The following is a 23868-nucleotide window of genomic DNA, read 5'->3' as shown; positions in this document are numbered from 1 at the left end:
CCAGGTAAAGGCGCAGTTCCCAGTCACATGAGACAGGGGGTGCCACCAGAGGGCGCCAAAGACTGGGGCCTGCAGGGGACTCGAGGCTCTGGCCGCACACCCACCTGGGGACAGGCTGGCCGGCCCCCTCCTCCGTCCGCAGGATGGGACCCTCAGAGGGAGGCTTGCAGTGTCTTTAACACGAGGCAGCAGGACCCGCCCCAGAGGCCCCGGGCTGACAGCGGAATCGTGGGGGGACATGAGCCACCAGGGCCACGCTCCTTCCCCAGACGCCGCGTCTTCATCGTGTCTGGGAGCGGCGCTCTCACCCTCAGCCCCACACGCTCCCTGCGAGGATGGCGGGCGGGCGGGAGGGGCGTTTGGTGGCTCTAAGCAGGGTCGCCCAGCCAGTGCCCGTCTCAGAGGACGGCCGGGGACATCCTGTCCAGCCCACAGGGCTGAGCCTCGGTCGGCACCAGGACTTGGAACGGACGGAGGCCCTGGCACGACCGCTTGAGCCAGAAGCTGCAGGCGGCCCCTGCCATGGACGCCCAGGACCTCTGTCCCCGCAGACGGGGCCGTGGCCAAGGAAGGACGCGGGGATGGGAGGGACCCCGTGCGAGCGGCAGGCCTTGTGCAGCAGATAAGTGGGGGCGGGGGGCCGGCTTGGGTAAGTCCCAGCCACAGGATGGCCTCAGTTCCCTCAATTGTTAAAAAAATAAAATAAAATAAAAGCAGGGGCGTGGCTCAGGGGTTGAGCATCACCCTGTGAACCAGGAGGTCAGGGCTCCATTCCCGGTCAGGGCACACGCTTTGGCTGCGGGCGTGCAGGAGGCAGCCGCCCCCTGATTCTCTCTCATCATTGATGTTTCTCTCTCCCTCCCTCTCCCTCCCTCTCTCCCTCCCCCTTCTTCCCCCTTCCTCTCTGACATCAATAAAATATATTTAAAATACAGAAAGAAAGTCCCACCTCCCAGAGACAGTGGGAAAGTCACCTTGCGGATGTGGGCCTGCAGGCCCGTGACCCCGTACAGCCGGAACACGAACCACATCTTCAGGGAGCGGAACCTGCGTCCCAGCGGCAGCTGCCAGTGCTGCGGGGGACAGACAGCCTCAGCGGCGGGCCAGGGGCGGCCCCCCCTCCCCTAAGGACAGCGAGGCCCAGAGAGGAGGGAGCAGGTCTCGGCGAAAGGCCGGGGGCCGGAGCAGTCGGTGCCGTGGGAGCCACCATGCTCACGGTGCTGTGAGCTCAGGGCCCGCTGTTGAGCGCACACCGGCCGGAGCTGGGTGGGGGCGCCGTGGAGAGCTGGGGGGCAGCCGGGAGGGTCAGATGCCGCTTAGAGCTGAAACTCCCTCTGCACCCAGCCTCGTCCCCCTGCTCCCCACCTCCTCCAGACCCCGAGTCCTGAGGGGACAGGGACTCGGTTTTGTCTGTTTCATCCCCAGCCCAGCCCCTCGCCGGGCTCAGAGCAGCCATCCCTCCGTGACCTTCCGTGGGAGGAGTACTGTGGTTCCTGTGCTTAAACCACCAGGAGGAAAACCCGTTCCGCCCGAGGCGCCCACAGGCCTCTGCCCGTCAGTGCTCGCTCCGTGGGCGTCCCATGAGCGACTCTGGGCACTCGGCCTCCACGGTGGACAGCACGTGAGCCTGTCCCGGGTTGTCCGATCCACTCGGCATAAGCTGCCCAGACGGACAGAGGGAGACGCAGCTCCCCCACCGGACAGCATGGGAGCCAGGCTGGTGGGCGGGCCCCAGCCCAGGTCCCAGCTCTGCCTTCCGATTAGGGCAGAGCTTCTCCACCTCCCAGCCCGACTCCGCTGCCAGGGGACTGCGGTGATGCCCGCTCCGCCGAGACCAGGTCCCCTGGACAAGGGCCACTCCGTCTAAGGACACGCCCGTCCCTGGAGGCCCGGAGTGCAGAGTCCTCGTCCTGCAGGGAAGTTCCCTCAGAGCTGACTCCCTCCCACGGTCAGAGCTCAGCAGAGCTGCTGGCCTGGCCTCCTTTACTGTCAGGATGCGGGAGGGCGTGTCCTCTAGTGGGACCCCCATCGTGCGAGGCCACGGGACCAGCAGGGCTTGGGGCCGCCACAGGCCCGGCCCCGCCTCCCGTCTGCACCACAGGGCCCTGCGCTGCACGGGACGGGACGCAGAGACCACTTACCCTGTAGTCAGTGATGAGCCCTGGGAGAGAGAGAGGAAGAGAAGAGAAACCGTCAGACACACGGGGGTCACAGGCCTAACTTCTCCGTTCACGGTCAGTCCGCCCCCTCCCGCCCCAGGTGCCCAGGGCCCTGCGGGAAACGCTGAGCTGTGCGTGGCCCCGCGCACGGCCCTGCCGCAGCCCTGGGGGCAGACGCGGACCGCGAGGCGCTCACCCGAGTCCTGGTGGCCGTGCCGCAGGTACACGGGGTCCAGCTTGAAGGCTCCGGTCAGGTCCGCGCGCTTCCTCACCCTGGTTCAGGGAGAGCGACAGCTCAGAGGGCCTCTCAGGGGACTCCGCTCGGCCCCTGTGCCCTCCACCTGGCCCAGCGCCTCACCTGCTCCGGGACCCCTTCCCCGCCCTCCACACAGGCCCTGCCTTTGTGCTCCCACCCCCCTGGCTCTGAGCACCTGGGGCAGGAGGTATAAGGAAGAATAAATATTTGGCCCGTGTGGCTCAGTGGTTGAACCAGGAGGTCATGGTTCAATTCCTGGTCAGGGCACAGGCCCGGGTTGTAGGCTCGATCCCCAGTGGGGGGCATGCAGGAGGCAGCCGATCCATGATTCTCTCTCTCTCCTTTCCTCTCTGAAGTCAATAAAAACATATGTATATAGTTTGAAAAAGAATAAATATTTGGTCTTTGTCCCTGGTCCTCGGCACACGGTGCCTAAATCCCCTGGAGTCTGTGGCGTGAGGAGGGTGTCTCCTCGCTTAGGAAGGGCGGCCGCGGGAACACCGGGTCCTGGGGAGAGGGTGGAGCTGTGCGCCCCGTTCCCCACGCTCCGGGAGGGAGAGGGCTGGAGGTTGAGTTCATCCCCAGCGGCCAATGAGTTAGTCAACTGCACCTCCGTGGGGAGACTCCAGGCCCTACACGGCGATGCTGGGGAGCTGCTCATGGGCCCGCGGGTCGTGGCTTTTATCCCCCATGTCCCTCCAGGCCCAGCGCCGGCCTCAGGGTGCCTGGCGTGTGCGGGGTGAGCAGAGGGCTGGCGGGGAGCAGGTGACACCAGGCTGGGGCATTCTGTCCCAGACCTCAGCCCTCCTGCACCTGTGTGTCCCCCGGAACACGCATCGGGGTGATGGTCACAGTGAAAGCCCAGGCCACACCTCCCACAGGGACAGGGATCTGTGATAACGCCCCCCCCCCCCCCCCCGGGTTCTTTGGCAGCATGGGCACTACCTTGAAGCAATTTTGTGGCAAATAGTTTGATCTGAGAGCAAACTAGAAACCTCACTGGTTTGGCTCAGTGGATAGAGCGTCAGCCCACAAACCGAAGGGTCCAGGGTTCGATTCTGGTCAAGGGCACATAGCAGGATGGCAGGCTCCTCCCTGGCCTGGGCCCTGGTCAGGGTGCATGCGGGAGGCAACCAATCGATGTTTCTCTCTGTCTTTCCCTCTCTCTTCCACTCTCCCTAAAAATAAATGGGAAAGTATCCTCGGGTGAGGATTAAAAATAAATAATAAATAAATAATGGAAACATTGTGCAGCGTTAAAGCTGTGGTTTTAAAACAGATACGAATAGTAATACATCCACGGGGCTGCTTAAGAGGAAAACCTGAGCAAAACCGCCTGTCCTTCCCCTCACCGCCCCCAGGGGGCGCCATGCGACTGCCTGGCTCGATCACGCCCAGAGTTCTGATTCTCTGCACAAATCCCTATGTCATCTATGGTGTTGATGTGCATGTTTCTAAACAACATACAAACTCAAGATGTTTAAGCCTAAATGGCATCGTTTTGGGGGGCCCCATTCACTCCCGTTCCCTGCCACAGCGGGGCCCACCCACCCAGTGAGCACATCCCGCTCGTCGCCCTCCTGCTGTTACTGTTAGACACGGCTCCGCTGCGGGGACAGGACAGCGTGGGGCCCCCTAGCTCCCAGGGGCGGGGAGAGCGTGAGCCCACACCTGGGTGGAAGCGGCACCAAGGGCATCTCAAGGTCATGCCGCCCGCCAGCGCCTGCCAACACTCAGCGTGGACGGACGGGGAGAGGCCCCTGTGCTCTGCTTGCTACAAGCAAGGCTTCTTACGTCCTCTCTTTTATTATATATATATATTTCAGAGAGGAAAGGAGAGGGAGAGAGAGATGGAAACATCGTGATGAGAGAGAATCATGGATGGGCTGCCTCCTGCACGCCCCACACTGGGGATGGAGCCGGCAACCCGGGCCTGTGCCCTGACCGGAAATCGAACCCTGACCTCCTGGGTCACAGGTCAATGCTCAGCCACTGAGCCACACCAGCCGGGCCTTATGTCGTCTTTAAAAGTCTGCAGCTTGCCCTGACCGGTTTGGCTCAGTGGATAGAGCGTCGGCCTGCGGACTGAAGGGTCCTGGGTTCGATTCCGGCCAAGGGCATGTACCTGGGTTGCAGGCACATCCCCAGTGGGAGGTGTGCAGGAGGCAGCTAATCGATGTTTCTCTCTCATGGATGTTTCTAACTCTCTATCCCTTTCCCTTCCTCTCTGTAAAAAAATCAATAAAATATATTTTTTTTAAAAAAAAAAAAAGTCTGCAGCTTGGCATAGGCCCCCTGACGAGGGCTTGGGTTACCTCTCGGGGCCAGTAACAGCTGAAAAGACTCAGGCTACTGATGGGCCCCCAGACCAGAGCCCAAAGAACCCACAAGGTCACGGGGAAAACCATGCAACTGGCCAAGCACAAGCGCTAGCATCCAGCCTCGCCCGCACCACAGGGCTGGGGGCTCCCGCAGTCGCTAAATCTACGAAAGGACTCTGAGCAGCAGCAGCGGGCAAGCGCGGTGACATGTTCCCTGGTAACCGTTCATTGCAGCCCTGGCTGGTGTGGCTCCGTGGATAGAGCGTCGGCCTGCGGACTGAAGAGTCCCGGGTTCGATTCCAGCCAAGGGCACGTACCTGGTTGCAAGCTCCTCCCGGCCCAGGCCCTGGTCAGGGTGCGTGCAGGGGGGCAACCAATCGATGTTTCCCTCACATCAATATTTCTCTCTGTCTTTCCCTCTCTCTTCCACTCTCCCTAAAATCAATGGAAAAATACCCTCAGGTGAGGATTAAAAAAATAAGTTAATTTTCTTTGGAAGAACAATCCAGCCCCTTTGAGAGGCAGATCCATGTGCCTGGGTGTGTGTGGGGTGGGGCTTTCTCTGGAGGACGCCTGGCGTTAGAGAGACATTGCATAGAAAGGATGCAAAACGCCGAGCGGACACTGAACAGCTGAGCAGAGTAAGGAAACCACTGGGAGACGTGTCTGCTGTGGCTGTAAAGATGGCGGGTGTTGTTGCCCTGACCGGTGTGGCTCAGTGGATAGAGCGCCGGGCTGCGGACTGAAGGGTCCCAGGTTCGACTCTGGTCAAGGGCATGTACCTTGGTTGCGGGCACATCCCCAGTAGGGGGTGTGCAGGAGGCAGCTGATCAGTGTTTCTCTCTCATCGATGTTTCTAACTCTCTGTGCCTCTCCCTTCATCTCTGTAGAAAATCAATAAAATATATTAAAAAAAAAAAAAAGACGGCGGGTGTTGGAAACGTCCGTCACCTCGTCCGTTTCCGTGTTTAGAAAGTGTCACCAACGTTGGTAAAATTTCATGACGCTGCGGAGAGGCACTTGCTGCTTAAGGAATGGAAAAAAGCCCCGAGAGCGATAAAAAATAGAAACCCCTTTTTAGCTTGTCTGGGTAGCAGCAGAGCCTCTCAGCACATCTATAAAAACTTACCGCGTAAACGTGTTTGCTTGTTTTCGGCTCAGGCGTGTGGGGGCACCCGCCCTCCCTCAGGGGCCCCCGAACCTCCTCTGGTCTCCATTCTATGGCTGGGGACACCGCCCGTCACCGCTGCGGCCTCTCGGGGTGGCCGGTGTGTATGCGGATCGTGGGGACGTTCAGGACGGCCAGGAGAGCCCCCGAGCGCGCCTCGGGCTCCATTCTCTGCCCCCTCGCCACCACCACGCCTCGAGGCACGGCTGTCCACGCCCTCAGCAGACACGCTGCCGACCCACCGGACCGCGCACTCAGCGGCCACGGTGCCGGCCACCGGGCGGGCGGGAGATGCTGCCTGCGCCCGCTGCTGTCTAAGGCCGCGAGGCTGCCCACACTGGCCCCAGACCAGGACGGTCCAGGGCTCAGAGAGAGAGTGGAATCTGTGTCGGGTTCAACAAAAGCAGAACTAGAACCGGGGCCTGATTCTGCCTCATTCCTTTTCCTTTTTTTTCCCCTCAACCGAGGGTATTTTTCTATTGATTTTTAGAGAGAGTGGAAGGGAGAGGGAGAGACAGAGAGAAACAACAGTGTGAGAGAGACACATCGACTGGTTGCCTCCTGCACACACCCTGACCAGGGCCGGGGAACCTGCCACCCAGGTCTGTGCCCTTGACGGGAATCGAACCCGGGGCCCTTCAGTTCGCGGCGGGCGGGGCTGCCTCGTCCTCCAGGATACATTGTAACAGTGCCCACGTGTTCGCTTGTAACGTGTGCGCTTGTGCCTCTGTCCCGGATCCACGGGGTGGGGTGTCCCTGAGATACAGGTTTTCCACTTCAAACTCACGCTTTTGCAAGAGGGTGGGTGTGACCTGCACGAGGGTGGGTTTGAAGCGGAAGGACCTGCACATTCTTCTCTCTCTGCCTCTCCTTCCTCAGAACCAGTCACCAGCTTCCTCTCCGCGGCGGCTCACCCTGTCGGTGGTGCCGGCCCGGATGGCGCGCCCGTCAGAGCAGCATCCGCACCCCGAAGGCCCGTTCCTAAGGCAGGGACAGCAAAGCCACCCCGTGACGCTGGGGCCGGGCTGCAGGGCCCGGAGGCAGCAGAGAGCCACCGGGCAGCAGGGTCACGTCAGACGTAAGATTCCTGTGGCAGCGCCGGGTTGGGTCGCGCTGCGAGTGAGAGGCGCGGGCGCCGGGGAGGATGGACGCGGGCCCCTGGCCCATCCGCAGGCAGGCGGCCCCTCTGCCCAGACGGCCAGGAACTCGGGTCTGTTTCCTTCCTCACAGAACCGGGCTGGCGTTGAGCCTGGCACGGCGTAGACTGCGTGGCCCGCGGCGGAGGCCCCCGAGCCCGGGACGGGGCCACTCGGTTCCTGCTCCCTGTGCTCCACCTCAGTCCCCTTCCAGGGAAAGGGGTCCCTCCTCCTCGCGTGCCCTGGGTCTGGGCGGGGCTGCTCACCCACCGGGACCCCTGGGGAGCGGGGCTGTGGAGGGCTGAGCCCAGGTCCCGGGGGGCCCAGGTCAGCAGGGTGACCTTGACCTCGACCTTGACCTCGTCCCCGCCGATGTGCAGAGAGGGACTTCGCAGGAGGAGACCCGGGGAAGGGCGGTTTGGGTGCAGCGAGAGCAGAGACTCCCACGTTTGCCGAGATTCAAACAAACGGTGCGAAGGCATCACTTCATGGGGCAGGGTTTAGAATGAGCTGCCGTGGGAACCCCTCACTGCGATGCACTTGGAGATGGAGCTTTTAAAGAGGCGATTACGTTAAAAAATAAACGGCCATTTGGCCCTGACCAGTGTTTCTCAGTGGATAGAGTGTCAGCCCGTGGACGACCGTCTCAGGTTTGGTTCCGGCCAAGGGCACGTCCTTGGTTGCAGGCTCGATCCCGGCCCTGGTCGGGGCGTGTGCGGGAGGCCACCAATCGGTGTGTCTCTCTCACATCCATGTCTCTCTCTCTCTGCCCCCCCTCCCTTCCATTCTCTCTAAAAACCAGTGGGAAATACCCCTGGGTGAGGAGTAACACCAAACACTAAGATAAAGTGAGATCACGGGCTTAGGCCTGGCGAGGCCGCCTGGAGTCCCGGCGAGACTGTCCCTCTCAAACTCCCAGGAGCCCGTGCCTGGTGGCCATGCCCCGCCCACGGCGTTCCTCCAGCATCACGCGTGGGACGGAGCAGCGCCTGGCCCCTCCTGAGCTCCCAGCCCCGCAGACACAGCCGGGCCGGCACAGCCGTGACGAGGGCCCGGGCCCGGCCTGGGGAGCAGAGCACCGCTCCTCGGCATCTGGGCTCAGATCCGGCCACACCGGGAGCAGCACCGAGGCTGCTGGACCGGAAGCCGGTCCTGCGTCTGCCTCCTGAGAAGGCGGGCAAATCCCACCACAGCTTTGCCGGGGCGGATTCTTCCTTCTGGGCCTCTGAGTACACGGCCCCCTCGGCCACAGTGGCCGCCAGGGGCGCGAGCAGGGGCTGCAGGGTGAGAAGGGAGGTGGCCGAGGAGGAGCTGCTGCCCCACTGGGCCCCACACCCCAGCGGCTCTGGCTCCCGGGGCCGGGCGGGGCGGGGCAGCGCGGTGGCGACTCACCACATGGCCGAGCAGTCGAAGTTCACCAGCAGCCACTTGTGGGGGTTGAAGTTGAAGGAGTCTGCAAACTGCCCAGAAGCCAAGGAAACAAAAGAGGGGACATGTGGGTGACTCGCGTCGCCACCAGGCGGGGCCGGCGCAGAGGACCCAGCGGCGGGCTCCCCCTGAACCGGGGACCCGGCTGGGGGTTGTGGGGTTGCGGGAGCCTGGCCTCTGGGCTGTGACTTACATGGGCGGCCGCTTTCCACTCAGTTCAAGGGGCGGTGACCACGCACACCCACCCCTGACACACGAAGCTCACGCGGATCATGGGGGCTGGGCTCGGGCAGGCGAGGTGGGGCCGAGGCAGGGGGTGCAGGCCCAGCCGCAAACAGCTGGCGCGGGCCCCTCCCGGCTGTGGGCCCCGCCACAGTGTCCAGCAGAAAATGAGAGATTTTAGCCACCAGGGCCCAAGGGCGCCCTGCGGGCTCCAGCACCATCCTGCTCAGCCCTGTGTTTCTCAAAACGTGCGCCTGCCCTCCCCGTGACTGACGGCAGGACGGGGTGCGCCTGGAGGCCGGGCCCGCCACAGGGCTCATCAGTCACCCGCGGCCAGGCACAGCCCACCCGGCCGGCCGGCCTCCTAATGGAGGACTTGGAACTCTTCCCGGGGCCCCTCCGTGTGGTTCCAGGATGAGCCCCGAGGAGGCGGGGGGGGGGGGCAGGTGAGAGCATGGGGGGCCGTGGTCAGCTGACCACCCGCTCGGGGCACAGCTTCATTTCCTCCCGGGCGCCCATAAAAATCATGCGAGAAAGAGACAGGAAATGACAAGGGGTCTCGTTTGCTGATCAAAGGCAGCGCGAGGTGGGAGGAGGCCGCCTGCCAGCGTGTTATTAGCTCCGCTCGGGCCTGTTTAACGGCCCCCGCTCCCCCGCTCTCCATCCGCTGACGGCCGGCTCTTATCTCCCCCAGGCCCCAGACAGGATATTGCAGCCCTTATCTGAGCGCCGCGCTGAGCGTGGTCGCCAGGCAGGACGGAGTCCTGGGATGGGGGAGGCCGACCCCAGGGCCGGGTGCGAGATCCTGTCTGCGCTGATAGAACCCAGCTGGCGGGCCGCCGCCACGGGGGTGTGACAGGGAGGCACCCCGTGAAAGGCGAAACCCCGAGTTCATGGGGCAGAGAAGGGAGTCGCAGGAAAAGGTCTGAAACCCTAAACCTGGTGGTGAGAAAGGACCAGGCCCGGGGGAGGCACCCAGACCCCCCAACGCCCGCCCTGCCTCCCTGGCGCTGGGGGAAGCCGGGCCTGGGGAGGGGTGGGTGCCACCCACCATGTAAGGTGTTTATTCTTCACGTCCCAGCACCCAGCAAAGCCGGCGTCAGCGGGACCTGCCGAGCTGGGCGTCAGCACCCCGCCGTCAGAGCCTCGGCACCCGTCTTCACAGGCACCTCGGTGTCCCCCTGTCCGCCCGGGGACTGACTCAGCCCTCGCACGCACGCAGTGGTCAAGGCATCATCCCTGAGTGAAGGAGGGACTCAGGGGTGGACGTGACGGCCACGTACGCCCGTGCTACTCCCCGCGGCACGAACAGGACGGCTGCTTTGGAAGCCGGGGACTTGGTATTCTGCGCCTCCGGCCCCGCTGTCCTGGCCTGAGGGCATGATCAGGCCCAACTGGAAATTAGAAACTCGAGGGGCACGTGCCATGAGAGCGAGATGGCCCCGAGGCCTGGCGACAATTACTCAGCGTCTGATGCTCGCCCAGCGCTGACTGCCAGGCGCGGTCCGCCCGTTCCATGCGACTAACTCCTCTGACGCCGACAGCACCCCTCGGAGCCGGGCTCGGGAGTGGGGAGAGGGTGCGGGAGGGGAGCAGGTCCGAGCGGGCGCCTCCTGCCCTCACCCCTGCGCCCGTGCACGGCGAGGCCGCCGAAGCCCTGCCTCTGAGCACAGAGCGGATGCCGTGGCTCCTCCGCCCCATCTCCTCCCCGACGCACCGCCCCAGTCCCGCTCCTGACACCGGGTCCTGGCGGGAGGAACTTCCTGCCCGTGAGCTGCCCACAGGCTGAGGGGCCTCAGGCTTGATTCTGGTCGAGGGCACGCACCTTGGTTGCCGGTTGCTGGCTCGATCCCCGGCCCCAGTCGGGGCACGTGCAGGAGGCAGCCAATCGATGTGTCTCTCTCACATATAGGGTGTCCCAAAATTCACGCAAGATTTGAATTTTGCGTGAGCATTAACAACAACAACAACAAAAAATAAAAGCCTAATTTTACTTGGTTTATTGAATCAGATTCTAATATCTGTTGCCCTTTGATTTCAATCCCTTCAATTTGATAAGCATCACCAAGTACCAATTATGGCCCAGGAGCAGGGACAAGGAAGACCAATGAAGACCACGGCTTTGCGTCTGTGCCAGCAAAGCCGGGGAGGCCATTTACCCGGTGTGCTATTCCATCCATAACCCTATACTGTATGCTTTATGAATCGATAAAAAATTTACAATTTTAATTATAAACCTGTGTTTTCTATCAAAATTACTTCTTGCGTGAATTTTGGGACACCCTATAGCTGTTTCTCTGTCTCTCTCTCTCTCTCTCTTCCTCTCTTCCACTCTCTCTAAAAATCAATGGAAACATGTCCTCAGGGGAGGATTAACAAAAAACATAAAAAAGTAGCCCATCAGCCTGACCAGCGTGGCTCAGTGGTTGAGTGTTGACCTAGGAACCAGGAGGTCAGGGTTCGATTCCCGGTCAGGGCACAGGCCCGGGCTGTGGGCTCGATCACCATGAGGGGCGTGCAGGAGGCAGCAGATCCATGATTCTCTCTCACCATTGTTTCTCTCTCTCTCCCTCGCCCGTCCTCTCTGACATCAATAAAAGTACATTTTTTAAAGTGGCCTCTGTAGGGAGCACACCTACCTCCACGCCGTCCAGGAGGTGCCGGAACTCGGGGCAGATGAAGGCGCTGCCTGCGTAGGCCGCGTCCACGTGCAGCCACAGGTCCTCCCAGTTACCTGACAACCAGAGGGACGTGTGAGTCCCCAAACGGGAGCCCTTCTCATGTGGGGCGGGCGTGGGGCTCACGTGGGGTCTGGCTGCTGACTCGTCCCAGCCCACAGCCCATCACTAGCCGGTCTTGGGATCTCGGAGCCGCTCCCCTCGAAGGCAGGGAAGCGGAGGGCAGGGACCTGCACAAAGGGCTGCTGCGCCTGGCGCAGACCGGGGCTCAGCGCGTGCGCGGAAAGTGCGGGGAGATGGATGCGATGGCCCCTGGCCTCCAGGCGGACCCTGAGGCTCTATGAGAAAACCTGGAGTCCCCAGGTGGGGGCGGAGGGGAGATGGCCCGTAACACAGGCTCTCAGACCCTCCTCTGGGGAACCGAGCTCCGGGCATTGCTCTGCTAATCACTTCACGGACTTTGCTTAGCCATGGCCAGGAGTCTCGGGAAGCGGGAAGAGACACGGGGAAGACTGCTCAAGGGCTGATGGTTCTCAGTCCGCAGCTACGCGGCCCTCCCCCCGGGCGCGCAAGAGAGCGGGGAGGGCGATTCTAGTGGGGGCAGCCTGGCCGTGGTGCCCTCTAAGAATTGATGAGTGCGGGACAGCTCGGCTGCACTGTGAGGGCAGCCCCTGTTCGGAGTTTGCAGGGAGAGCTCAAGCTAATGCGGTTTGGGTCGTGGCAAATACAAAGCATTTTGGCCGCGGCTGGTATAGCTCAGTGGATAGAGCATCGGCCTGCGGACCAAAGGGTCCCGGGTTCGATCCCGGTCAGGGGCACGTACCTTGGTTGCAGGCTCCTTAGGCCCTGGCCCTGGTCGGAGGCAACCAATCAATGTGTCTCTCTCACATCGATGCCTCTCTCTGTCTCCCCGCCTCCCTTCCACTCTCCCTAAAAATCCATGGGAAAATATCCTCGGGTGAGGATCCACCACCACAACAACATACAAAGCGTTTGCAAGCCTTCCCAGCGTGAGGCAGCGCTATGCTGGGGTCCACGTTATTGTGCAAGGCAGCGGTTCTCAACCTGTGGGCCGCGACCCCTTGGGCGGTCGAACGACCCTTTCACAGGGGTCGCCTCAGACCATCCTGCAGATCAGATATTGACGTGACAATGGATAACAGGAGCACCATGACAGGGATGAAGTAGCAACGACAATAATTTCATGGTCGGGTCACAACGTGAGGAACGGTATTTAAAGGGCCAGCAGGCTGAGAGCCGCTGGTGTAAGGAGATGCTGTTTGTTCTGATGTAAGTCACACTCTGGAGGGAGCCCTGAAGGTCTGTGGACGCCCACACCCCCGGGAGCCCTGCGGAGGGAGGGAGGGGTGGTACTCACAGAGCGGGCCCACTTCGGAGAGGCGGTCGAAGGAGCAGCAGGGCGTGGTCCCCAGGGTGGCCACCACCTGGGCGTACAAAGCAGACGACCTTTTCAGGCCCCACCTGGTCACTGCCATACCCCCTGCCCAGCGGCCCAGCGCCCGGAACGCGGGGCCGGGGACCCTCCGCCGGGGGAGACGCGGGTCTGAGGCACGGAAGTCTTTGCCGGAAGCGACGGCACACGGACCCCATGGGGAGGAACAGCCGGGAGCCAGGCTGAGGCTAGAGACCCGCAGGGTCCCCGCGGTGCCGAGGGCAGGAGTGAGCCCGCCCCAGGCCTGTGCCCCTGCCTCTGCTCTCACACGTCACTACCAAGAACACCGGGGTGTCCTTCCTTCGGCTTCTCCTCAGCTCGGTGTGTGCGTGTGCGTGTGTCTGCATCTCTGTGTATGTATATGTGTGTGTCTGCATCTCTGTGTATGTATCTGTGTGTGTGTCTGCATGTGTGTTTCTATGTGTATGTATCTCTGTGTGTGTCTATGTGTGTGTCTGCATCTCTGTGTATGTATATGTGTGTATGTCTGCATGTGTGTTTCTATGTGTATGCATCTGTGTGTATGTCTGTGTGTATCTGTGGGGGGGGGCCACGCACCCACCATGGTCCCCACGCGCAGGCGGCGCTCCCTGGGGACCCAGCAGGGCGCAGGGTCCCTGCCTATCTCTGTGCGGGGCTGGGAACCTCCCGCAGCGGGACACGGGCCAGGAGCTGCCTCCCAGTCTCAGACGGTAGACACCGTGCTGCGCTACGGAAGGCAGTCCTGTCTGCACGCAGCGTCGCGTGGACCAGAGCCCGGCCGGCCGGCGCTCCCGGGTGGTCCGTAGACGGAAATCCTCCTTAGGGGGGACAGGGTGGGCTGCCACCCAGGCCCGTGGCCTTCGCTGAGGGAGGTCGGAAACCCAGGTCGGACCCTGAGGCCTGGGGCGGCCCCGCGACCCCTGCCTGTGGCTGAACGCCGAGTGCCCCTCGGAGCGGAGGCAGCGCCTGGCAGCCCTGGGGCTCGGCTCCTGCGCACCCCCCAGCTGGGAGCCGGGCAGCGTGGCCCCACCGGGGCAGGAAGACGCCACCGCCGGCCCTGGGGCGCCGTGTGGGGACCAGCCTCGGGGACGCGCCCCATGGAGTCGGCCACGCTGGGCCTGGCGGGGCAGCTGCTTTAAAGGCTCGATCATCATTCGGGCCTGGAGAGGCCTGGTCACCGCCACACACAGACACACACAGACACACACAGACACACACAGACACACAGGCACACACAGACACACATAGACACATGCACACACACAGAGACACACATAGACACATATAGACACACATAGACACACTTAGACACATGCACACACACAGACACATGCACACACACAGACACATACACACAGAGAGACACACAGGCACACACAGACACATACACACACAGAGACACATACACACAGAGAGACACACATGGACACACACAGACACACAGGCACACAGACACACATAGACACACAGACACACACACGTACAGACACACATAGACACATACACACACATAGACACATACACACACAGAGACACACATGGACACATACACACAGAAACACACATAGACATACAGACACACATGTACAGACACACATAGACACACAGACACACACACGTACAGACACACATAGACACATAGACACACATAGACACATACACAGACACACATGGACACATACACACAGAGACACACACACAGACACAGACACATACACAGACACACAGACAGAGACGCACACAGACACACAGACAGAGACGCACACAGAGACACACACCCCCACACACAGCCCCTTGCTGCCTGGTGCACAGCTCGGGGGTCTGGGGGGGTGGCCCTGAGTGTCAGGCCCTGGAGGTTTGCACTGGAGGCTCCACACAGGGAGCCCTTTCCTGGCTCTGGGAGGGGCGGTCCTCCCGGTCAGCAGGGTCCCCATGATCCCCAAGGACCACAAACATGGATGATGAGAGGCATGATGGACACGCAACCTTCACGCCAGGCACCTGGGCAGACGACTCGGGTAGAGGCTGGCTCTGGGGCACGGGGGCGGGGGGCTCGCTGGCTGGGGTTTCCTCACAGCCACGGCCGGGTCCTGGCCCCTGCCCCCTGCCCCACTGCCCCACTCGGCGCGCTTTCCTCCGCACCTCCCCGCGCGCCCACTCTGCACGGCCAAGGCCACCTGCTCCCACGTCTGCGTCCCCCGGGACCAGGTGGGCCACTGAGCCGGAGGTCAGGGGAGGTGGGTCCCCGGGATCCGCGACCCTCCCTGGCCACAACCTGCGCTGACATCCTTGTGGGCGAGCCCGGCTTCGTGAGCGGAGCTCGGGCCTCTGAGGCGCCTGCGTCCTGAAAGGAGGGGCGACAGGACGCCCTTCAGACGCCCGGTGCCTGGCCACCTTAGTGCTACTGGGACTTCACGTCCCGCCTTTCAGAGCCTCTCAGGGCCGGCACTGTGGTGGCTGGGCCGCCCCTGCCCTCCCGTCGCTTTTCCTCGGATAAGCGCTTCTGTTTGCAAGTGACAGAACTTATTACAAATGACGTAAATGTCAAATTCAATAGAAAGTATTTGATTTTTTAAAAACAGTTAAAAGCCTTTTCTATCTGCTCAGGTGGGCACAGCACGTGCCTGGCCTCGGGACGAGCTGAGTTAACAGGCCCCGGGGCGGCGTGCTGAGCGCAGCCGCTGCTCCGTGACTAACGCCTCCTCGCCCGGCGGCCTCGGGGGGACAGGAAGAGGTCACGCTTCCGAGGCCCGGGCCTGGTGCCATAACAGCCAGTCGCCACACAACCTCATGTGTTGGACGTATGGTCCCCACTTCACAGGGACCCAGGTGAGGCTGGGGAGGCGTGTCAAGGACACACGGAGATGGACTCATCGCCCATCCAGGAGAAGAGCCCAGCGCCCTGGGCCATGCCAGAGTCCCTGACAGGCAGCCCCGGCCCCTCAGCCCAGGGGGAGCGGGGCGGAGGGGGGGCGGGGCCCTGGGTGGAGGGGCCCAGGAGCCCTCTGCCTGTCTGGGTGCTGGAGTCAGCTGCTCTGGTTCTCTGAAGCCACTTTAACTCCCAGCACCTGTTCCGCTTGGGGCTCTGATTACCGGCTCGGCGCGCGGCGCTAACCTGATTTCAGCAGAAGCGTAATCACATTTGCGCGGGGGGAGGGGAGCCAGGCTGGCGCCGAGGCTGACAGCCCCCGGCGGTCGGTCCTGCCGCGGAGGACACGTTCCATTCCCTGCGCCCCCGCCCGCCTCACCCCGCGGTCTGCCTGCTCGCTCAGATGTGCCCCCGCGGGCACTGCCCCCGCTCTGGCCTGACCTTAGCAGGTGGGAGGCGAACCACCGAGAAGCCAGGAAACCGGCCCGGCCCCGCGCCCCCTGGAGGGGAAGGCTCGCCTGCCCGGTGCCAACCTGCCCAGCGCACACCGGGCTCTCCACGGAGCCGGGACTGAGAGCTGTGCTCCCCGTGGGCACACGAGGGCCAGGTGCAGAGCTGTCACACACGTGCAAGCGATAACCACCGGATACTCTAGTGCTCCCGGCTCAGGCCGCTGCCCTCTGGGGCCCGGGCGGCCCGTCCTCTGGCGTCACGGGCCCTTGGTCACTGGTCTCAGATAACAAGCCGGTGGCCACTCACTCCTGCCCCCCAGGAGCTGCTCTGACAATGGCGTCACGGCTGAGAGCCAAGCACCCCCCACACACACCCAGCAGCGTGTCCCGTCCTGGGGCACACGAGGACCCTCCGTGGCAGTGCCGGTTCTGATGCCCGGCCCCATCCCTAGAGGTTCTGGTGAAACGGAACCCAGGCAGGGCCTGGGCATCGGGCCACCTCTCAGCTCCCCGGGTGATGCCAGCGTGCAGCCGGTGAACACCCGGGGCCAGCGCTGTGCCCACACAGCCCCCCGCCTGCTGCCCAGCCATGTCGGGGTGACAGTCCCCAGGCTCTCGTTACCACGCCGACCGCCTCCTCCCCTCGCACATCGCCTGTGCCCAGGGCCTCCGCGCTCCTGGGCTGGGAGGTACGGCCCCTGGGCCCCTCGAACAAAGAACCATCAGACTGTGGTCCCGCGGTGTCACCTTACAGGAACAGGAAATGAGGCCCTCCCCCCGCGGGGCCCTGGGGGGGTCCGGCTCACTGCTTTCCGAGGTTTGTGCAGGGGAAGGAGAACACGGGCCTCCTCCAGCCTGGCGAGGAGGGGCCGGCCAGGGCTGGAGAGCGGCCTGGCGCCCAGGCCTCGCCGACTCCCAGGGGCCCTTGCAGCCAGCGCCGCCAAACTTACGAAGAAAGGAACCAGCCCGGCGGCCTTGTCCTGCTGCAGCGCCTCCTGCAGGGCGGACGCGCGCATGGCGAACTTGCCGTCCGAGGGGATGGCTTTGAATTTCACTCCTCCGATCAGTGCCGCTCTCTCCACGGAGCAGTGGGCCTGTGGAGAGCCGCAGAGTTAGGCCGGCTGCCCGTGCTGGCCCTGCGGCCTGGCCCTGGGAGCGCCCACCGTCCGGCCCGCGCCGCCCGCCCGAGGGCACATCCTGGCCCGCTCTGGCCCGGCCCAGTGGCTGCCCTCGCCTGCAGCTTCCCCAGAGCTGCGGAGACCCCCCAACACTGAGCCCCTCAGCCCCGCACGGCCCTGCTCCCCAGGCACGGGCTGGCTGGGGCGTCCCAGCGGAACAGGAGCCCATGGTCCTCACCGGTGTGATGAGCCCCCCCTCTCTCCCTCCCTCCTGGGCACTGGGGCGGTGCCTGCCACGCAGCCCCCTGGGGAGAACCGAGAAACCCCCAGATCCTGTTCATGGGGACTCCTCACAGCACCCCTGCGAGAGGCTGCCCCCGCCTTCTCAGCCACCCGTCCAGCAGCTCGGTGCCGAGCACCGACAGCACGTTCTCTCACGCCCTCGGGGAGACAGGGCAGTGGGCGCCACGGAGCCCCCCCCCAGGTGTCTCCCCCGCGCCAGACCACACAGCGCCAGGCCTCCGGACGCCGCGCCCAGGCACGGGCGGGCAGTGCGTTTATTTCGGGAGACACGTATGGATGAGCTGGGACCGAGCGCTCCCAGCTGAGAGGCCCGGGTTAAAAAGGCAGGGAGATAAGCGTGTCAGCGGCACCCACTCAGCGCCGTGCGGGGCACACATTCCTGCGGGCGGGGCCCCGCTCCGCTGACCTTTCGACCCCAGTTTCCCTCCACGAGCTCCGTTCTCCTTCCTCCTGCTTGTTCTGCATTTGGGTTGTTTTTTTTTTAACCCTTTTCAAGGGCTGCTCAGTGGACCCACAGACCTCATGTGCGGCGTCCTCCAGCCTGGCCCTGGGTCGGCTGGGCCTCTCGTCGGGGGAGCGGGACCCCCGGGCACGAGCTTTTGTCCCCGTTGGATGGTGGAAAAGACTCAGAGGATGTACACAACCTCTCAGAGATCACAGAACGTGAACTAAAGGAGCTGGGCCCGGGCAGTGTGGCTCAGCGGTTGAGCGTCGATCTATGAACCTGGAGGTCATGGTTGGATTCCTGGTCAGGGCACATGCGCTCAGTGCAGGGCGTGCAGGAGGCAGGTGATCAATGAATCTCTCTCATCACTGATGTTTCTATCTCTCTCTCCCTCTCCCTTCCTCTCTGAAATCAATAAAAATGCATCTAAAAAATAAAAATAAAATAACGGAGCTTGGGCAGGAGCCCAGGCTCTGAGTCGGTGTCCCACGGCCCCCGGCCGCTCTGAGGGGGCCAGGTGGTCTCAGGGGCGGCGGGTGGGCGGCCGGGGCTGGTCACCGTCACCTCACAGGGGCTTCCTTTTCCGCGGGGTTGACTCGGTGCCCCTGCAGCCCGCGCGTCTCCGTGGCACAGGAGTGTGTCTCCCTGACCCCTGAGGGGCGGTCTGAGGTTTCACAGGAGGCTACAGGGTCTTGTTTTGATTTGATTTGACACGAAATGAAATGAAACACACCTTGGCGGCGGCTGGAGCTTCGGGGCGGACAGCACACTGACCTGGTCAGAGGCGTAGGCCACCAGCTTCTCCATGACGGCGGCCTCCGTCAGCCCGGGGCGGGCGGCCTGCAGGCGGCGTGTGGCTCTGCTCCGGGCGGCCAGCAGCGCCATCAGCGTGGCCTCACTGGCGCTCCCCTGAATCAGAGACGGTGGGACGCGCTTCAGAGCACAGCAGAGGAGCCGGGCCCAGACGGAGGAGGCGCGTTATTAAATCACAGGGGTTCAGCGTCGGCCCGTGAACCAGGAGGTCAGGGTTCGATTCCCGGTCAGGGCATAGGCCTGGGTTGCAGGCTCGATCCCCAGTGGGATGCATGCAGGAGGCAGCCGATCCATGATTCTCTCTCATCATGGATGTTTCTCTCTCTCTCTCTCCCTTCCTCTTTGAAGTCAATAATATATATATATATATATTTATTTTAAAAAAGAGAGTGATTTTAGAAAAGCCCATGACACCCCCGCCAGCTGGGCCCAGGGGTCAGCGGGTTGGGGGGCCGGCGCTGGAAGCCGGCTCCCCGGTGGTGGGGGCCGCTCCCCTGCTGGGAGCTCCATGAATCCTGCCCAGTCACAGAGACAAAGGTTGCCATGGCCGCCCCGCCCCCGGGTCCCCCCACAGGAAGCAGCTGGCCCTCTGCCAGAGCTTTCAGACCCAATTAAGGGGCCACTTGCAGCCCGGCCGGCCAGCGCTGAGGGTGATTTGACATTTGCCTCAGAGGCCGCGCTGGCCGGAGGCTGTGATTATGGCTGGGAGGGCTGGGAGGGCGCCGGTCCCTGCAGCCTGGCCGGAGCCTGTCCCTGCGCCTGGAGCTGGGGGCGGGGGGCAGGGGGCCTCACAAATGACCCCAACCAGCCTTGTCGGCCAGGAGGGCGGACGCGCTTCCTGCCGCACAGACTCAGACCTGCCCGGGTCCAGCGAGCCCAGGGGGAGCGGAGTCCTGGGCCTGGAGGAGCCAGGGTTACTCCCACCAGCCTCAGGCAGTCGCTCTCTCTGGACAATGGAACTGACTTTAAGGAAAAGATAACAGATGTACCCAGGCAGCTCCCGCAGCTCCGGACGCCGCCACCCGGGCGCCCACCAGGCCGAGCCAGGGCGGCGCACACAGGCCCCGTGGGGGCGGGAAGGAAGCCACGGCGGGGCCGGCCACCAACCTGACCACCGGGACGCTGCCCTGTCCGGGAACGCTCTGCTCTGCCTAGGCGAATGGCCCTGCTGCTCCCTGTGGCTCGCCTCCCAGGCACATCTTCCTGGGCTCCCGCTCAGAGCACTGAGGCAGATGGAGGACAGCCTGGCCGGCCGGCTCAGGGGTTAAGCATCGACCCATAAACCAGGAGGTCAGGGTTCGATTCCCAGTCAGGACACATGCCCGGGGCGTGGGCTCCATCCCGTGTGGGGCGTGCAGGAGGCAGCCGATCGATGATTCTCTCTCATCATGGATGTTTCTATCTCTCCCTCCCTCTCCCTCCCTCTCCCTTCCTCTCTGACATCAATAAAAATATATTTTTAAAAAATAGATGGAGGGCAGGGGGTGGGTCTGAGCTGCCACAGGGGCCCGGGGCCCGGAGGAGTCCCACCGTCACGGCACCGGGCCCTGAGCCAAGCGGGTGGGATGCCTGGTCAGCATGGCCCGAGGGGCCCCTTAGGAGGCCAACTCCCAGCCCACCCACCGCCCCGACAGGCCAGGTCACCCCACACAGGACGTGCCCAGCGGAATAAGGGCCCCCAAAGGTGCCGTGTCTCCCTCCCGGGGCCGAGGCCTGTTGACCGCACGGGGACAGGGCTCTGGCTGATGGGATTACGTTAAGAGGCTCGGCACGGGGCTTAGCGGGATGATCTGTCTGCCTGGCCCCACCTCGCCACCAGCGCCCTCGGACGGGAGAACCATCTGCGTCCGAGGGACGTGAGGGAGGAAGGACTTCGAGATGGAGCCCAGCCGGCTTTGAGGGGGGGAAGGGGAGTGGCCACGGAGGGGGAACCTTCTAGAAACCAGAGAAGTCGAGGGACCGTTCTCCAGGGCGCCGAGCTGGACTCCAGCCCACAGCCCCGTGCAGACGGGGCTGAGAGACCGTCTGGGTGGGCAGCTGGGGACTGGGAGCCCGGCTGCCTGCGCAGCGGCCACCCCCACGGGAGGCGAGGCCTCTGGTTCTCGGGGTCCCGTGGCGGGAGAGCTGCCGCCTCAGCGCAGCCCGAGCCCCCGGAGACCCGTCCGGAGGAAGAAGCCCCTCCGTCCAAGTGAGCTGAGCTTCTCCGCTTGTCACCACGCCCGACCCCAGAGTGACCTCGGCCGGCCGGCCGGTGGGTCCCACCTGCCCCTCCGTGGCGTGTGCCCTGCAGACCCCCTGGGGCGGGCATGCATCCCGAGTGGCCCTGCGGGGCGGCCTCATCCCCGGATGGGTGCCTTGTCCCCCAGCCGTGCCCGCGGGCCCACGGGCATGAGGAGGAGGAGCTCAGCCCGTGCACAGAAAAGGCAGCGGAGCCCGGCCGGCTGGCTCAGTGGCTGAGCGTCCACCTCTGAACCAGGAGGTCAGGGTTCGAGTCCTGGTCAGGGCACAGGCCCGGGCTGCGGGCTCCATCCCCAGTGGGGGGCGTGCAGGAGGCAGCCGATCCAGGATGCTTTCTCATCATTGATGTTTCTCTCTCTCCCTCTCCCTTCCTCTCTGACATCAATAAAAACATATTTTAAAAAAGAAAGGCAGATGGAGAATCCGTGGACGCCGTCAGCGTGTGTGGCCATGGTGGCCCCGTCGGCTGGGGGCAGCCTGTGTGGGGCTGAGCCACGGCTCTGTGGTCGGACAGGAGTGGCCCTGCCCCCAGCTCCGGAGCTGGGCACCTGGGCCCGAGGGCACACCCTCTCCTGCTCTGTGACTCAGTCTCCCGGCCTGCAAAATGGGGGTATTGACATGGCCCCAAATTCGCAGAATTAACTGAGAAACGTCTGGGTGGGGCGCAGGCATGGTGGCCGGTGGCGGGGATCCTGCACGTGCCAGTCGCTGCCGCCCTAACCCTGGGCACCTGCGAGGGGACAGCCGCCCTTGTGTCTACGCGCAGGGCCTGCGGGAGCGAGAGACAGCGCCGGTCCCCACCGGCTCAGCGGGGCTTCCTCCGGAAGCAACACCAGGGGCAGTCAGAGGGCCAGCCCCGCCGCTGTGGCCAGGCCCAGGGGACCCCCCCCCGCTCCCCCCCAAGCCTCACCTGGATGACGCCGCCCCCTGCGCCCCCTTTCTCGGCCAGAAAGGCCTCGGGCAGCCGCAGCATCTTCCCTAGCCAGTCCAGCATCACCGTCTCCAGCTCCGTGCACGCCGGGCTCGCCGCCTGCGGGAGGAGTACCGCTAGCTGCCCTCAGCTTCCTGTCGGGTCCCGGGACCGAGCAGCACAGGCCCTGCCTCCAGGAGGCGTCCCTGGGCCGCTCTGGGCCCCGAGTACCCCCATGTCTGCACTTGAGAACAGAGGACCGCTCGCCAGGTCCAATCCCAGGTCCGCCCAGGAGGCCATGTGTCTGTGTGCGAGGGTGTCCCCACCCGCAGACTTGGCTCCTGGAGGTGCCGCCCCTCCCCCTGTCTGCCTCCGTTCTCTGGGGGCTGGTGTATGCACAGCTGCAGGGTGTCACCCGCCAGGGAATCCGGATTAAAATCGTCCAACCCCAGGCCCAGCCGGCGTGGCTCAGAGGTTGAGCGTCGACCTATGAACCCAGAGGTCACGGTTGGATTCCCGGTCAGGGCACAGGCCCGGGTTGCGGGCTCCATCCCCAGTGTGGGGCGTGCAGGAGGCAGCCGGTCCATGGCTCTCTCTCATCACTGATGTTTCTCTCTCTCCCTTCCTCTCTGAAATCAGTAAAAATATATTTAAAAACTGTCCCACCCCCGCTGCTCTGCGAAGCCGGAGACGCATTGAACAGGGGCCCTTTGCCCGAGACTCGGGGCAGAGTGGCCGGGGCGGCGCAGTGCCCCCGGCAATGACCCTGCCGCAGGGCGCGGGCACCGTGTGTGCGCTCCGTCAGCATCTGCCTCCTGTGGAAGGCTGGTCACACTGAGCTGCGTGGGCCTGACTCGGGAGTGGGTGTGGGGCCCTGGTGACTCTGACCTTGCCTTCGACACCCGAGCTGGTGTCCTAAAAGCTCTCCAGGCTTTGCAACTGGGGGCAGGTGGCCGTGGCCGCACCCGGGATGGGCCGCGCCTCCCCCTCAGCGTGGGGTTCACGGGGCTCGGGGACGCACGGTTGGTGACAGCAGGCGGGACCCTCTCTGCCTGTCGGCCCTGTCTGTCCGAGGGTGAGGGTCCCCCAGTCCCAGCTAAGCCAGCGTGGCCACGGGATCCGGCCTCGCAGTGGGCAGTCGGTCCCGGCAGACAGCAGCTGACAAGCCCAGGGAGGTCTGACTGTCCGCAGAAAGGGCACACACAACAGGAGGGAGGGGCCACGTCGCCCGAAGGGACAGGGCGGCTCTGGACCTGCAGAGCTGTGACCTCTGCCACCGTCTCTAAGGGAACAGACGACCTTGCGTCCGAGGCCGGGAGCCCAGCAGGGACAGAGCGAGGCCGTCCAGGTCACGGTGGCTGCGCCCGGGCTGCTGGCCCCGCAGAGGGGGCTCGGGCCCCTGAGAGGGCAGGTCAGCGCTGGGCGGGCGCCACGACCGTCCCCGTCCCCGGCAGAGGTGTCATGTTGTCCAAGGCGGGGGAGGGAATGGGTCCCGGCAGGGGGCGCCCGGGGAGCTCTGGGGAGGAGGGAAGGTCCCGGGGTGGCTGACATCACCGCCTGCACTTTGCACAGCTGGGGGTGGGGGCTGGGCACCCGCATTCTTAACTCAGGCCTCACCCCCCGAGTCGGCACAACCAACCCCAGCGTCCCCCTCGGCCCCCAGGTGCAGGGGGCCAGGGCAGACCCAGTGGTGGGGTCCCCGTGGGCGAGCCGCCGGGACCCGGACCCAGTGGGGCAGCTCCGTGCCGGCTCCGCGTGGAAGCAGGTCTCCCTGGGGCTGTGCTGGGAGCAGGGAGCCAGGAGGCAGGGCCGGCTCCCCGCTGGGCAGGGGTCTCTCCAGCGTTTGGTCCCCAGACGAGGGGTGTCTGGATGGGTGTGGGGTGCAGGAGCTGCCCCAGGGGCTCCTGATGGGGACCC

General features: G+C 63.8%; 1 protein-coding gene across 1 annotated transcript in view; it reads right to left on the bottom strand.

Moving 5' to 3' along the window:
* The window catches only part of DDC (dopa decarboxylase), a 29901-nt gene that overhangs the window by 3265 nt on the left and 2768 nt on the right, over nt 1–23868 (bottom strand). The window contains exons 3-11 of the mRNA XM_081102297.1: nt 21952–22071; nt 18765–18899; nt 17075–17218; nt 12747–12813; nt 11330–11424; nt 8433–8500; nt 2356–2432; nt 2142–2161; nt 975–1073 (exon numbers count right to left, since the gene is read on the bottom strand). Of these exons, the coding sequence (XP_080958423.1) occupies nt 975–1073; nt 2142–2161; nt 2356–2432; nt 8433–8500; nt 11330–11424; nt 12747–12813; nt 17075–17218; nt 18765–18899; nt 21952–22071 (825 nt within the window). The remainder of the gene's footprint in view (nt 1–974; nt 1074–2141; nt 2162–2355; nt 2433–8432; nt 8501–11329; nt 11425–12746; nt 12814–17074; nt 17219–18764; nt 18900–21951; nt 22072–23868) is intronic.

This window comes from Myotis nattereri (genome assembly GCF_964212035.1).
Source record: "Myotis nattereri genome assembly, chromosome: 11".
Taxonomy (NCBI): domain Eukaryota; kingdom Metazoa; phylum Chordata; class Mammalia; order Chiroptera; family Vespertilionidae; genus Myotis; species Myotis nattereri.
Note: the sequence above shows the minus strand (reverse complement) of the source record. Positions and strands in the feature narration are given on the sequence as shown.